Below are 16,869 nucleotides of genomic sequence, written 5' to 3'. Positions count from 1 at the left end.
TACTCGCGACTTAATGTGAAGGCAGCCTAAATATTATCTCTGGTGCGGCCGTCTATGCTTAAGCGAACCACAGACTTGAGACTTGAGAGACTCAACTCCGTCGCATCGCGTATAGAGACAATTGTGCTAATAGATTATACAAGTGTCTTCTTTATTTAAATACGAATTTAGAATAATTAGAAATATACCTAGCTTTTGACTGATGAAAACAATAAATATACACGACAACATTATAATATAATGTACTTATGTCTTATTCTATTACACTACACATCAGCAAAAGATTTTAGACTCTTTTCACGAAAGATTATTCTTTTTTTTACTTCATCCTCAATACATTTGAAAGTACAGGCGACACTTTCGTCACATATACATAAGCAAACAAATTAAATAATAAATAACCGACAACAGAACATAGTACAAGATACTTAACTGTACCAAAATTAATTTTAAAGTACTAAAATAAAAGTTGCTTCAAGTAAGAAAAAACAAGATGGCACCGAGAACGTCTACTCTGTAGTAAACAGTGGCGCCAACATAAAAATAACAAAAAAAAAATTTTACACATTCGAAATTTCAAAAGTCCGTTTCACAGATTCAGCCACCCAAGAATTACCTCCGGCTACAGTACTTCGCTTGGTAGCACTCGTACATTTTGATCCTTACCAGTCAGGCATCCGTCGTTATAGTCTCTGTGCTAACAACCTCACTCTCCTTGTTGTCGGCTTTCTCCTCGCTCTGTTCCGTTCTGTCGGCGAGTTTGGAGTCTGTAGATATGGAGCTGGAGGTAAGACTGTTAGGTTGGGAGGACTCCTTGCTTTGCGGCTCCTGTGAACTTCTCTCTTGTTTGTCTTTCGATGCGTCTGTAACGTAACAAATACGTTAGCAATATTTAAACCTATACGCATAATAAAATCTAATATTACTTTAAAAATATCGTATTACTTTTACGTTCTACATTACAATTTGTTAATATAATAATATAGTTATAATTACACCATGAAAATAATTATTAATTTGTATTAACCCTCAAAACTTTCCTTACCATCTACAATTTGACAACATAACAAACATGAAAACATTATAATATTATTATGATTTGTAATCAAAATGTTACGATATTTTGTATGAAATTGAAATCTAATTAGTAGAAATGAAGTTTTTATGACAATGGGGGCTACCGCGTGTGAATTTGCCACTAGCGGCGCTAGTGTCGCGCAAGGTCCAAGAAAGTTTATTTTGTACTAGTTTTCGCGGAATTCGTGACACAAATTATGATTTTTTCAATTTATTTTATTTATTTATTTTAAAAACTTTATGCACATATATACAAAGGTGGACTTAATGCCTTATGGCATTATCTACCAGTCAACCTTTGGGCGATACAAGGACAAAGTTGTATAGGTGCCAGTCGAATTGAAAGAGGATAAAAGACAGAAAAAAATAATAAATATATACAATTTACCTGTTGAAAAGGAATCTCCTTCGTAAAATTATCCTAAAAAGTATTATTTGGCGATTAATTTAAATGATTTGAGAGTAAAAAAATATTCAGTTATTAACAAAAATACGCAAAAGTAAATGAGATAATATTTAAATTTAATTAAATAAATAAATAGGATTCTAGATTATTTTAAAGTCGACTTTGACTAGCTATAGTTCGGACCTTAGTCGACAGTTGCGACTTGCGCCAACTAGTGAACAAAAAAACGCTAGCCCCCATGAATTAATGTCAATATGGCCCAATCACCTTATGAATTATTAATGGCAGCTACAATGATTTATTAAAGACAAAATACAAAAAATATAAAATTGTTTTCATTACTTACTATCTAAGTTACACTCAGTTCTTACTTTGGACTACATATTAAACTGAAACGACAAAGTTACTAACAAAAATAACTTAAAATTTAAACCTCCAAACTGCTTTCTTCAAAACTTAAGATTATGTAAGAAATCCCACGCCGAATCGCGCAGTTTCTCCCAAAGCAAATCTTGGTAAACACAAAATATAAAAGTGTGCGTATGTAAAAAAACATAAGAAAAGAACTAAACAATAACTATTAAGACTCAAGATTTTTACTCAAAATAATATTTTTAGTAAAAAATCTTATTATGTGTGTGAACGGTAGCATGTTGTAGCACACTCATAAACTGATCGTTGAGGCATCCACACAACATTCCAGAAAAAGTAGATAGATGGGGAAATCCCGATCTAGAACTTTGAAACCTTGGTGCATATGAGCTGGGACCTTCTTCCAATTATTACTTTTAGCCTTAGAGCGCTTAGAGACGAACGGCACTTGTCGACGGTACGCGTCGACGTTTACCGGCGACAAGTGCCGTACGTCTGCAAGAAGCCTAAGAAGCCTTAGTCGTGAGTCGTGACTCGTGCATGACATTGAATGGATGTGTTATTGACAGGCTATATTACTGCAATGTTTTCACGCTAGAGGCAGCACCAGCATAGACAGTAAACAAAAAGTTTTGTTCGACGTTAGACAACGTTTCTGTTAATATTCTGATATGATGTATGTGTCGTAGGATGATTTGATAAATCGAATTATCGCAAAAATTCTAGGGACTTCGCGAAAACACGGATAATTAGACAATGGTGACTATATTTTTCGAACTTACTGCTAAAAGGTAGTGTTTTCGCAAAAACGCGAGTCGCCTTAGTAAGATTGCGAAACGAATCGTTAGTTATTATCGAAAAAATCACTGATTGGTCGGCTTAAGCGCCCCACAGCAACTTCTTCTCTGATTGGTTGAATCAAATAATCCTACGACATGCAACATTTCGGATTTTGGTCAGATTTTTTACTGTATGTGCTAAGTAACACCCTCTACACCGACCGTTGCGTAATATTCCTTGTGCATTGATAAGCGGTATTATGTTATCTGAGCTGTGCACTTTCACCTGATTTTAAAAGTGAATTTCGTAAAAAGTTAAGTATTAGAATATAATATAACAACAAATATAAAATAAACATGTTTATATACCTGACTCACCTCCATCGTTCGGCGACTTGTACGGCTTTCTGACGAACATGTTCTCTACGATCCTGTCTATGTCCTTGTCTGAGGAATTCGCCGATCTGTAAATTATAAAACCCATTTATAAACCTGTATTTATAAACAGTAGCATAAGAAAAACAATAACTGTCCCCTTCACGCTCATAGGACAGACTGCGCGAGAGAGATGGGCAGACTTTTTATGATGCGTATGTAGTACGACGTCACGCCACGCGCTTATTCACAGACACTACACAAGCGCAATTTTTAAATGTTTTGATCGTGCCAGCTCTTGTTAACTGACATGTATGCACGGGATACACGGAAGCGTGTACATAGGCAGTGGAAACGTTGACCCACGTAGTCAAAGAAATAAATCCGTGCACGTCCACGCATGCGCGTGGCCGTGCACAGCGTGCGCCGCGGTGGAATGGAGCCTTCAGGTTAAGACACTGACGACGCCGCGAACCGTGAAAAAGCGGTTAACAGATAATCTCAAACATCGAATGGTAATGCATTATGCATGCAGTATCTATCCTTTTTCACGTTACATCAGTTACGACACTACTACGCCAACTCTGCGATCCTTCGCAACGCATACATGAGTCATGACGGACAGCAGCCCCCGAGACGAAGCGGGAGAGGGTGTTGACGTTAAGATGCTTCGTAATAACGTTGCGATGACGCAGCGCCCGTGCGGCCAGCTATGCGTCAAACGGCACCCCTGCGTCGACGCAAAGCCCGCCGTGTGGACTGGCTCTAAGGGCACGTCAATTAATTATGTTCTAATTCTGATTGGAGAGGGAAAAGCAAAATCTTTCCAAATCTCACTTTGAGTCCAGGATGGGTCAAAAAATCCTCGAAAATGCCTCACACAATTAATGGACGTCCCCTAATGGCATTATCGGCATCAGATGTAGTTTTCTGACCTCTCAGCGTTAGCGGGCGGCGGTTGCGGCGCGGCGGGTCGCACGATGGGTATGGCGGCGGTGGGGCGGCGCTGCGCGCGTGGCGGCTGCTCCTGCTCCGCGCAGCTGTAGTACGTCACGCCGCCAGCCTGCGCCTGCGACATACGTATTAGTTTACTACTGTAGGACTGTTATTTAAACTGTGTGTCTGTTTAAAATATGTTGCTCGAAGGTCGAATTATTAACTAATACTGAATGTTTTGGATCTGTCGGGTCCAAACAGACAGTTTTCTTATACCATATAATATTATTATGTATCACCGTGAAATTTCGGAAAAAATTAAGATACATTAGCCATCAAAAGTGTCACTTACATAGTTATGATGCTGGTACAGCTGATGCGGCGCGTACGCGGCCGGCGGCTGGTACATCGGTGCGCCCGCGAACACGGCGTTGTTACCCCCTTGCTGTAAATAACAATTTAGTTTTAGGAATTTCGACCGAACCCCAAAACGATAGAGCGTAAGGTAAGGCTTCTTACAGCCGAACGGCACGCGTCAACGGCAGTCGACGGCAGTCGCTGGATTTTTTGAAGTGAAACTCTCGTTAAAAGTAAAATTTCATGGTCGCGTCATGGCGATACCGTCACGGAGGCGACGATTTTGATTAAGTTTCACTTCTGACACGTATGCTCGGCACACACTCTCTTTTTTTGACACGTCTTGACAACGGCAAGTGCCGTTCGTCTGTAAGCGCTCTAAATTAACGAAATGCGTTTAAGGTGTGAGACAATTGATTTTTAGTCCTATTTTTGGAATTCTTTTTTCCTCCTACTTCTTAAAAGGTAATAAAACGACTATATTAATCAAAAGCATACCTGCATGTACTGAGCCGGCATCATCGCAGGCGGCGCGTACCCTTGTGCAGGTGGTATTTGACCTGTACACACACAATGTAAATGTGGGGATTTACAAATGGAAAATTACAATAATTCTGTCCTGAAACTAGACAACAAAATAAACGGAAATTTTTAACCAGTGATCAAATTGTTATGAAAACATACGGTTTACAGACCCACAAGTTTAGATGCATCAATAACATAGTCATGGGGCACAGCATTGGTTTCACTTTGACATGTAAAGCGATACTTGGATGACATACGCGGGAGGGCGTAAGTATATAAATCAACTTTCAAGTGACATTTTACAATATGGCGACGTTAGTTGGGATTTCGACTGCGAGCTAAACCTGCCTTGTAAGTCTCTCGTGCTCTCAGACTTATCAGTTTCGACCTTGCTGCAGCGTTTACGCTGCCCGGGCCGAAAGTAAGATACGGAATTTTTGAATTTAATAATTAATTTACCTATAGAGTGCTGCTGTGGCATATTGTGTAAGGTGTGGTGAGGGTGTGACACGATCTGCTGTTGCTCTAGTAGTCGCAGCTGCTGTAAAGTTAACGATTGTTAATTATCATTTCAGTTATCCTTTTAACACTACATGTATACACTTTTACCTGCAAAAAAACGCGTCGACGCAGCGCTGCCGTTTGACGCATAGCCGGCCACACGGGCGCTGCGTCACCGCAGCGTTATTACGAAGCACTCTTAACCCCCTCCCTCTTCGTCTTGGGGGCTGCTGTCAGTCATGTGTCCGTTGCCCGCTGCTGTTACGACGCAGCGCGCCGTGTGAACACCTTGGTTATTTGTATGTAAAACAACGCAAAGTCAGCGCTGCGTCGACGCAACGCTGACGGAACGCTCCGTGTGGACAGGCTCTGAGCCGGTTGGACTATAGCTCGATAACTCACCGGTTGATTGTGCGGCGGCTGCGGCAGCTGCTGGTGCGGCGGCGACGGCCCGTGCGGGGCCTGCGACACCGAGTTGCGGTGGACCTGCTGCTACGTACGGATAGCAAATATATTAGTTATTCTGTATTATAACCCAAAATTTGTATATTATTTATTAGTATGTCCTTTCCCGGGAGGCCGGGACTAAAAGTATCTCCATACAAAATTTGATCAAAATTGGTTCGGCGGTTTAGGCGTGAAGAAGTAACTGACAGACAGACACACTTTTGCCTTTATAATATTTACTTATAAGTATGGAATAAGACATACCACATATTTTCTTATCTAGACAGTAATTTTAAGCAGGTAACAAGATGTAAATACATAATATATTGGGTCAAAAAATAAAGAAAAATTGGCCAAATGCGAGTCGGACTCGCACACGAAAGGTTCCGTACTGTTATAGAGCAATCATAGACAAAAAATCATGTTTTTGTATGGGAGCCCCCCTTAATTTTTTATTTTATTTTAATATTATTCTTAAATATTGAAGTAAATATATAATTAAGGCCTTTGTGAAAATAAAGTCAAGTGCCTACCTGTTGCCATTATTGATATCGAGCAAAAAATCCCAAAAGAAATCATGTTTGTTGTATGGTACCATTTAAATATTAATTTTATTTTCTTTTTACTATTTGTTGTTAAAGCGGCAACAGACATACACAATTTGTGAAAATTTCAGAACTCTAGCTAAAGCGGTTCTTGAGATACAGCCTGGAGACAGACAGACAGACAGACAGTCGGGCAGACAGACATCGAAGTCTCATGAATAGGGTCCCGTTTTCACCCTTTGGGTACGGAACCCTAAAAAAGATATACTTAGTATTAATTGTTACCTGGTGCATCATCTGCTGTGGATGTATGGGTCCAGGACTGCCCTGATGTTGTGTGACTGGGGTAGTACCGGCGACGTAGTCTGGTAAAAAATATTTTATTTTTTAATAAATCTGTACTGATGGTATGGGAGCCCTAGCCCTAACTATTTTTTATTGCTATCAAGCTAATTTTTGTGGGAAGCTTCATTTGGATAAGACGCACAACATTTTTATCTGCGAAAAATCTTGAAAGTGGTAGCTAACAGAAATAGAAAGGATTTCATACTTTGACTTGATAGTCCTAAAATATGGATTGTTCTATTTGTAGGACAATGTTACTCTTAAATTATATAACTATTAACCTATCAATATACAAAAAATCAGCTCTTTAGGGTTCCGTTATAGGGTTCTGTAATCAACAAAACTTGGTTGACTACTTTTGACTATTTTTTTATTTTTTTTAATGAAATAAGGGGGCAAACGAGCAAACGGGTCACCTGATGGAAAGCAACTTCCGTCGCCCATGGACACTCGCAGCATCAGAAGAGCTGCAGGTGCGTTGCCGGCCTTTTAAGAGGGAATAGGTTAATAGGTAAGGGGAGGGTAGGGATGGGAAGGGAAGGGAATAGGGGAGGGTAGGGAAGGTAATAGGGTAGGGGATTGGGCCTCCGGTAAACTCACTCACTCGGCGAAACACAGCGCAAGCGCTGTTTCACGCCGGTTTTCTGTGAGGACGTGGTATTTCTCCGGTCGAGCCGGCCCATTCGTGCCGAAGCATGGCTCTCCCACGTCAAGTGTCAAGTTTATAGTAATTTAAAAAAATGTTCTAGGACTCCCACTATGAGAAGTTTGTGTCGCTATAACATTTTTGTTGTTCCTATAAACATTAAACACACAAAAGGTATCACGATTCACGACACGAAAACGATTATTATAAATACATTAGCGGCCCATCCACTAACGTTCATTTCTTCCGACTTATCCCGTCGTGCAAACTGTACAGAAAAGCGACGGGATAAAATAAAACCGTTGAAGCCACTAATTAACCTCAATCCTACGGTCTTTCCCCTGACTTTATCACCACACGCCACCGCATACGGAAAAACAATCCTTTAGTGACCATACACACGTTTAGGTACATTCCGGTCAGTTTGCATCTTGTCAGTCATACCGAGGGATTGCGTCTCTGTGGATGGTTATAATCCTAACATTTTATGAAGATTGTTGTCATTTAAAAGGAATGCGCGTCATTTTGAATTATCTTTATGGATTTAATCATTTTGCAACAACATGTGTACCCGTAAGCAACAGATTGCTATTGCTTTGAGTTTTATTGCGAGTGAATATCTATTTAAACCTAAAAGAAGACATAGAATGTGGGTAAAAAAGTGGTTATTAGAAAAGGAGAAATATAGTGATATAAGACTTTTAAAAGATCTGGCATGCGATGAACCTGATGATTTTAGGAACTATTTAAGAATGGATGTCTCGACTTTTAACGAACTGCTCAAGATGGTAACACCGTATTTGCAGAAACAAAACACCAGAATGAGAAATTGTATAACAGCCGAGGAGCGCCTTACAGTAACATTGCGGTTTTTAGCTACGGGTAGAAGTTATGAGTGTCTTAAATTTAGTCAGCGTCTTTATCATATTTTTTCCATACATTGACCAAAGCTTGATGCCCTTTGTACTTTAAATTCCTGTTGCCGTACAAATCTTTATTTTTAATTTGCCATAAGGCAGGGTGAGATTTGTAGGTACATATTAGTTCTTTTACTATGTGCTTGGGCACATTTCTAATGTCAGCTTTATCGTCGATTTCTTGTTGGGAATCCATTTTCCTTCCGAGACGACAGACACAAACAAAATGATTACAAACGCGCGCTCAATCACGCCGGACAAATGAACAGGCACTAACTTGATCACAGAGCGCGTCGCGTCCTTCACGACGGGAGGGGTCGCGGGGTTATAATACCGTCATTCTTTCTCGCTCTTGCAAATCCACTGGCGTTCATTCCGTAAGTATTGTAGAATCCGGCAGGAATGAGCGTTAGTGGATGGGCCGCTATTGTATCTATAAATATCTGATACGGGCGACATCAGCTGTCTCAACTGCTTGCCTGATTAATTTATTATTTAATAAAATATGCCACAGCTAATTTATATATTATGCTTAGGCCTTAATTTGAGTAGAAGATAATATGACCCAAAGAACAGTAGTAATGTTTCAGGTCGCAAAAAACTCACCATTAGCGTGGAATCTATGTTGCTGCTGTTGCGTCTGTGGCTGGGGCTGCTGCGAGTTCTGTTGCGGCTGCTGCTGCGGCGAGTACGTCTCCGCCAGCGGCCGCTGTCGCAAGCTACTGTACCTCTTACTTCCACCACGAGATTCTGCTCCTACAATGAAGTAAATATATTTTAATATTCGATACTTAAATAAAATATTATGTTAGTCACAGTAGGTTGATATGTTGTTACGCTTGTTACTTAAGCACCCTCTATGAAAACCGGACTTAGCACAGATAAGGACATCATCATCAGTCAGCTGCAGTCAAAGTTCTCTTGGACTATAATAAACTTGAAGCATACATATAAAGTATGCTTCAAGTTTCTCGCCGCCGCGAGCCACCTCTCAGACTATACAGATAAGACCACTCAAGAAGTTTTTTAATAAAATTGCGAAAGAACAAGGAATACCGAATATGCTGTCGCCGCATCATCGAGGTGGACCCAACTCCGTGGGACATGATTTTGGTAGTTAGTTAACACGGTTTTTTTTTGGAACTCCCGTTCGAGAACACTATAATTCGCTCGTATTTAATTTCATTTTGGTTACTAAAAGTGCATTTTTAAATGTCAGTTACATTTTTTAATCCAATTTTTATACAAACCCTTCTATGTTAAATTAAAACCATATTTCATTAAAAATAATTCGTATCTGAGCTGTGTGTTGAATTAATATACAATGTTACTGTAAAAACAACATAAAAGCTTATTTTAATTGATATAAATGTTGAGTCTATTCTATTATTATTTATTATTGATATCTATTCAGAAGAAACTTGATGTAAACAAACCTGCAGCGGGCGGCTGCTGCGACGGCTGCTGCTGCGACTTGGGCGCCTGCGGTTTCTGCTGCGACGGCACTTGCGGTTTGTTCTGTGCTGCATTATTCTGTGGTGCAGTCTGTTAAGCACAATCATTTTGAATAAATATATCAAGTATTTATATCAAGTATTAATTTATAAACGTTTTCAGGTTAGTTTACAGTAAGTAAATATTTCTATGTAATGTTCGCATATTTATATATTCAATACAGAATAAGGCACCAGTTGTATTCTTTAAACTTATGTATTTCTAACCTGCGAAGGTGTTAATTTTTTCTTCACCTGCTCAGTAGGCACTGGCTTCTGCTGTGCAATCGATGAATTCACCTTTCTTTGTGGCTGTCCTGGGCTAAAATAGAATTACGAATTATACCACAGAACTCTTTATAACATTTTAGATGTAAAAAGAAAAGAAGTATAAAAAGAGCGTGTGTACAGAGTACACACGCTCTTTTTATACTTCTTTTTAGTCGTGTCAAAAGTGAAACTTCCGTCCAAAATTGTGAAGGCTACGAAAGTCGTCGTGAGAAGTATTACCCTTTTTTTTATGAACCGGTCTTGAAATTTCACTCTCAACGCGCCTAACGAAGTTTCACTTGAAAATTTAAAGTATAATCACCTGTTATTATTAACCGTAGTGGTTATAGTGAGATTCTCGAGAGGTATATTAAGATCTTTCATCGGTTTGACCGGTTTGTTCACTGGTTTAGGCTTGTTCGGCTTGGTGGCTTTGATGGAGGCGTTGCGTCGTAACTGGGACCCGTTCTCCGAGGAGTCGTTGGATGTAGGTTGAGATTTGGACCTCGGTCGTGGGGCTCGCATTCGCCTACTGCAAAAAAATGTACTTATGAGTACTATCAGATAAGTTGATTCATATGCAGATGGCGGACCTACGTAGTTTGGTCGAGGTATGTCAAACCCAGCCGACAGATCTCAGCTAACATTGAATTGACTTCATTCAACCAAATAACGTAGGACCATCATCTGCCCATAAATCAATTTCTTCGATGGTACAGTGTCTTGAACAAATAAACTATACCAGTAATGATATTTCTAAACAAGAGGGTAGAGATTTTTTACCGAGTTGTATACTTAGGTTAGGTTACAGTTTTTAGGGTACAGCTTTTTTTACTGAGTTGTATACCAAACATGAAAATATGAAATGAAAACGTACTTCTTATATATATAAAATGTTAGTTACCATACTCCTCCAAAACGACTTTACTGATTTTTACCAAATTTTATATGCATATTCAGTAGGTCTGAGAAACGGCTATACTGGCTACTTTTTTAAATATTGATTTCTTGAATAAATAATAGTAAATTATTACAACTCCAGACTGACGGGGACCGTTGTTTGTGCGACGGTATAGTGATGGACATTGCCACAGTGCCATACTTATTTAGTCATGGCAAAACAAATTATATTGCCGGGACAGCTAGTTATTGTATATTTTCGTATACAATAACTCATATATAATAAATCCTGTATAACTCTATTTTAGAGTTATACAGGATTGAAATCTTCCTGTGTTTCATGAGCGCACAGACATAATAAGAAGTGAGGCAAATAAAGCTCCCATATTATACAATACTCACCCTGGTTTATTGGCAGCACCTAGCTCGGGGAAGTCAGCTGGGCTGGGCGGTTTCTTGGGCGGCTGGGCGCCTGCCTGCCTCTTGTAAGCCTCCTCATCCTCCCAAGTGCGAGTGTACTTGTTGGGTCCGCGTCTATAAATTTTGAAGGTTATGTATGAGGCAACATAGTAATAGATATACACAAAAAAAGAGATATTCTCTAGAGAAAAACATATTGTGCACGTGTATGCAGGTATTTCAATACAAATCATGCAATAGGGTTAAAAAGAAAGCTCGAATTTTCCTCCTCGTTTGTATTCAGCGATATTTTGGTGTAAAGCAATATTAAGTAAATTACTTAGATAAAATTGTATACAATAAAGCAGCAAAATTTTAACATGCAAAGCTTTACAAGTTTTAAAATTACTAACCGCCAATGTCGGTACCTCCATGTTGCATATAAAAATGTCAATCCAAGTAAGTTTACAGGTTATTACAATTTACAATATGGTTAACATTCCAGTTATAATTTAAAAGTATATGCAATTACTATACCTAGTTAAAGTTCAATGCAAATGTCCACGAGACTTGACATATTATGGGTTAATGGGTAGTGGGTATGGCCACTGCCACTAGCCACATAAACAGTTTACAAATAAGTTGAAACGACGAAACACTTCCAGAAAAGGTAGGTAGTGTCCTTGCGCTTCGCTTGGCTCGTCTTGGTGGGGAAACTACCGTGCCCCCCGATTGTGATCTGATTGGTGTAACTTAATAATATTCTAATTAATTTATCTTACCCGTAACGTCTATTTCTCCTCGCATGGGGTGGTGCGTCTTCATTCCTGATATCGTAGCCGTAAATCGCTACCAACTCGTCGCGAGATTTCGGCATCTTAAAAGTGTTTTAAAACTAAGTTGCAAGAAGTGCTAGAAAAAAAATTCAAGTTTGGGGCAGTAATCCATATTAAAGTATTTAAGCAGAGACATAATATTATTGACTTATCATTACTTTTGGTCCTTTATTGCTATGGCTTGTAAGCAATGTAAGTCCGATAGCAATATTTGTGCGTAAACAAAAAAAATATCAGCCAAACAAAACTCGCGCGCGAAGGGTTCCGTATCGTTGTAGAGCACAAATAGGCCAGAAATTGTGTTTTTTGTATGGGAGCCCCTTTATTTTTAAATATTTAAATAAATATATATATTTTTGTATTTGTTATTATAGCGGCAACAGAAATATACAATCTGTGCAAATTTCAGATCAAGCTATAGCTTTTAGTTCTTGACATACAGCCTGGAGACAGAGAGACGGCCAGACATCAAGTCTTAGTAACAGGGTCCCTTCGGGTAACCTAAAAAAGAGTAGGAGTCTCTTTAACTATAGGTGTATGACAGATTATAGCTCTCTTCTCACCTGTTCGTTCTCATTGTACTTGTCGTGTGACCACTTGTTCAGGGTCTCGGATTTGCGCGGCGGGCGGCGGCGCTCGGCCGGCGTCTCGGGGCCCTCCTTCTTCTCAGACACCGTTTCTGATGTCGTGTTACTGGATTCTTCGCCACTGAAAAAAAAATTAAGTCTCAAGTTCAGAACATGAAAACGGTATAATTCTATTCACATGGCCTTGAAAATTTTGTTTTTTTGTTGAAACGCGTTAATAATAAATTAGAGTGAATGTGAAAGCAGCAAATAACGATTTTTAAATGATCTGCGATTGAATTTAAATAACAATTTATGTAAATAGCTTATTGCAGCATCAACTGCATCGTAATATCATTCTGATGAGATAAATGTTTTAAAACCTGAAGTAGGTATATTATTAAAATTACTAGTTGTAATTTTAAAGCTTCCTAAATGGCACTCAGTAGAATTCTTTTGGACATATAATGTGACATTAAAATTTGCATAAACATTATTCATTACTAGACCTTGCAGATGTAATTATTATAATAAGTCTTATTAAAGAGTACTTTATCTTAATAGCCAACCGAAATAATGTTAAGATTTTAATATTTAATTAAATGAATTGGTGTGATTGGTGCTTTTTATAAGTCTGTAAATGTTGTGGTAGTAATAAAGAGACCATATTATTAATGGTGATGATATCATTTGGGATTTTGTTTGATAATGATAATCGATAACCAAACAATGGCTAGACACAGAATAAATAATAGACAGTATAGGTACCATCTTTTTACTAGACCACACAAATTGTGTGATTTCTGATAACTTGAGAGAGGAAAACAAACATGTCCCACCTGTGTAAAACTTGTCTGTCTTATACAAAATATATTATAATTATTGTTAAATTCTTTCAACAACTACTGTATCTTTCCTACTATAATATAAAAATATAGTATACTAATTTTATACTACATATTTATTTATAACTCACTGTTAATATTAATTGTTCCTTTTATATTTAAGTCTATGACAATGTTTTTAAAATTGCATTATGTTGTAACACATTCATGCACAGTGAAAAACCAAACAAAATAATGAAAACAAAATGCACACTAGCTTACATCGTAATATGAATTAATTTTCAGCATTATTCTGAAGCAAGGAAAACTTGAATAGAAACTTTCTACCGCATAATAACTCATATTACATTAAACTGCACACTTGAATGAGCAGTTCGGTCAATGTTCCCTGAACATCAGAAAGATTTAACATACATACGAATTTATTCTGTTTTGTAACTTAATAAATCCTATATTTGCTTGACTTGCATACTCGCATACAGAATAAATTATTAATGAATTATGAAACTATAAAAAACTGAATAATGTTACTATGAAGTTCTTCTGCAGACTTAAAAAAATACAATAAATAAATCAAAGTAAATAGCATATTATACATATTAATTTAGTTAAAGAATTTATATTAAATAACAAGTTTTATTCACAAAGAGATAATAATAATTTTTATTACCTTGCGGCAGTTCGATCATCATGCTCATAAAATGTGCCTCTTTTTGGGATGTACTGAGGATTACTCCTGTCTTCATCATCATCAACACGTCTTTCGGCCTCCTAAAATTTAATTTAAATATAATTACATCAGTTTTTTTTTTCGTTTGAAAAATGAAAGTAAGTATTGAAAGTAATTCACTTACTTACATTTTTTTTGTTTCATATTATAATTATATAACTACATATTATTGCTATACATTAATTAGTAATATGCCAATATATAAAAATATTATGTTAAGTAAAGATTAACCCTACCCACAATGCATAATTATGACATCCAATTAGCAACATAATAATCTGTCAAAGTTTCAAGTATGGTTACAGTATTAACAACTTTGTGTTTACATATTATATCAGTGTTTTTCAACCTGTGGATGGTGATACCCTGGGGGGATGATCGTGAAGCTTCTGTAGCCCCTACAGAAGCTTCACAATCCCCCAGAGATCTTGAAAGCTTTTTTAGTAGGGGAATTTTAATATAGGGTTCTATTCATAAACATGCATATTATATATGAAGAAAGCAAAGATTTGTTCATTTGTTGCATCATAAAAAGTTAAAAAAACACTGCATTATACTATAAACACATAATACATACAAATAAGATATTATAATTAATTTTCTTCTAAGCTACTTCTACAAAAATTCAGAACATTTCACATAATTAATTGTATTTTGCATTACATTTAGGCACCTAGCTGAGTAAGCTTAAAATGGTTTAATGTATTTTTAAAGCAGTTAAATAAAAAAATAATAATTAGTTTTATTAAAACTGCACTTCTATTTAATATTTTTATGTAATGCAAGAATGTTACTTTCACTTCTGTTGTAATCATATTTTGTGCATTTCTTTTATGATATGATTATAATGATGTAAGTTGTGATTGTATAAGAAAGTAAAACTATCACTTTTTATAGATGTACATAGTTTTATTATTAAATAATGTAATATTCACATACATTTTTGAAATAGTTTATTTTAGTGATGAATATTGTCTTATTGTTCCTGTAGATTTTTTTGAGAAATTAGATTTACTGAAATTCTAACATAGGTAGGTACTTATCATCAGAAAAATTCATAACTTTGTCTATGTATGGTACCTGTGATTGTATAGCTCTATAAATCAATATTCAAAATTTAAAAAATATTTTATTTTATAGTAAGTAAAAATAAAAACTATAAACTTGCAAGACGTTATTGAGTCACTTTCTTTTGTAAATAATGTGATCTACAAAACACCTATAGAGAGTTGATTGGAAACTAGTTTTTTTACATTTAAAAATAATAAAAATAGTACAATATTTATACCTGTTTGTCTGGATCTCCATCAGAGTGTTCAGAATCACTGCCCTGGGAATCGTAATCAGATTCGTGCTGTCCAGCGTCCTGTAAAGGTTCAGCTACTTTTAACTGCATGTTCACTGAGGTTTGTTTACAATAATTATTAGATTTGCGATACGACGGTGCGGTTGCGGTTTCTCCAAAATTTGTCTGTACACAACAACAACTTTACAGTGAATGGTGCCTAATTCGTGACCTCAATTTGGCGAAAAGAAATGGACATTCCGACACGCGATTGCGCGGGAGAAAGTGTAGACTTGTAATACTTTTAGTGTCTAATCGAAAGTTTCCCTAATTCACTATAGTCAGATTTAGCCGATAACTCACATTTCCCGAGTTGTTATGTTCTATATCCTGAGATGCATCCGAATACTCCCCAGAATCGTCATGCTCTTGCCTATTGGCCACGGTCGTCATCTCGGGCTCCTCGCGAGTCACTTGTAGGACTTCCAGCTTGCTGATTAAAATACTTTGCAAGAATTAGCAGTACCTAAGCAACAATTTTATTTTAATATTCTTCCTCTTTTACCAAAGTCGAATGAAAGAATGTCAAATAAACAAGCAGCGGCCATAAAGATTTCAGTTCCGTTTTACATACTTCAGAATATACTCAGAATTAATAAATTGGATTTTTCTTGCAATACAATATGTGTAACTTGTTACGTTGATAAGAATCAACTTATAACTTATCAGCATCTAAAAGTTATCGATACGTCGATTTATCTCATTAAAATAAACTTTCAATATTATTTACAAAAAATATTAATTAAAAATAAAGGATTTAAGTCGTTTTTGCAAACTGGAACGTTATTCTTCTTCTTCTTCGTATTCTATCATTGTGGTACTTTAAACTATAATACCGTACGGTACTTAATCTATGTATTCCAATGACATAAGAAACACTGTCAAAGGTCATTGATGTATTCTATACATTGACTTTTATAAGTGGACGCGGCATAATGGTCTCTACCAAATCAAAATACCGTGGCCGGTCCGCCATTTTATGTTCCGGTACATAAACTGTCAAAGTGTCGTATCATGGGGATGTCGAAATTGAAAGAAAATATCGATATATCGATACATCGATATTTGAAAAAATATCAATATCGGTCTCGATATATCGCGAAAAAAATATCGATATATCGGTCAAATTTTTCGACCAATTTGCTTTTTTTTAAATTAATTTATAGTCCGTCCAAAAAGTGAAGAAATTTAAAAAAGTTTGTCCTTGGATCGGTACGTTTATATTTTTACTAAAATTTTTGTTATTTTACCGATGGC

The 16,869-nt window shown here is 36.9% G+C and overlaps 1 protein-coding gene across 10 annotated transcripts; it reads right to left on the bottom strand.

The window, feature by feature from the left end:
• Positions 1 to 3: 3 nt before the first annotated feature.
• On the bottom strand, positions 4 to 16,128 carry LOC121728438 (protein CASC3-like). Of its 10 annotated transcripts, none has more exons than XM_042116675.1 (20): positions 15,916 to 16,128; positions 15,556 to 15,633; positions 14,208 to 14,308; positions 12,690 to 12,834; positions 12,073 to 12,167; positions 11,704 to 11,718; positions 11,294 to 11,425; positions 10,314 to 10,523; positions 9,950 to 10,043; positions 9,665 to 9,773; positions 8,835 to 8,984; positions 6,606 to 6,685; positions 5,731 to 5,820; positions 5,287 to 5,368; positions 4,801 to 4,862; positions 4,298 to 4,390; positions 3,945 to 4,078; positions 3,004 to 3,098; positions 1,917 to 1,994; positions 817 to 863 (listed from the first exon to the last, which is right to left on the bottom strand). In XM_042116675.1, the coding sequence occupies exons 1-19, from the start codon at positions 16,003 to 16,005 to the stop codon at positions 1,933 to 1,935; spliced, it is 1,917 nt and encodes a 638-aa protein (XP_041972609.1). In that variant the 5' UTR covers positions 16,006 to 16,128; the 3' UTR covers positions 817 to 863; positions 1,917 to 1,932. The 10 variants fall into 10 exon arrangements, with proteins under 10 accessions (XP_041972570.1, XP_041972588.1, XP_041972578.1 ...); XM_042116676.1 differs by having other exon boundaries at positions 3,013 to 3,098; XM_042116636.1 differs by lacking the exon at positions 1,917 to 1,994 and having other exon boundaries at positions 4 to 863.
• Between the last annotated feature and the right edge of the window lie 741 nt (positions 16,129 to 16,869).

Source organism: Aricia agestis, chromosome 1, assembly GCF_905147365.1.
Source record: "Aricia agestis chromosome 1, ilAriAges1.1, whole genome shotgun sequence".
NCBI lineage: Eukaryota > Metazoa > Arthropoda > Insecta > Lepidoptera > Lycaenidae > Aricia > Aricia agestis.
This window is presented reverse-complemented; position numbering and strand designations above follow the sequence as displayed.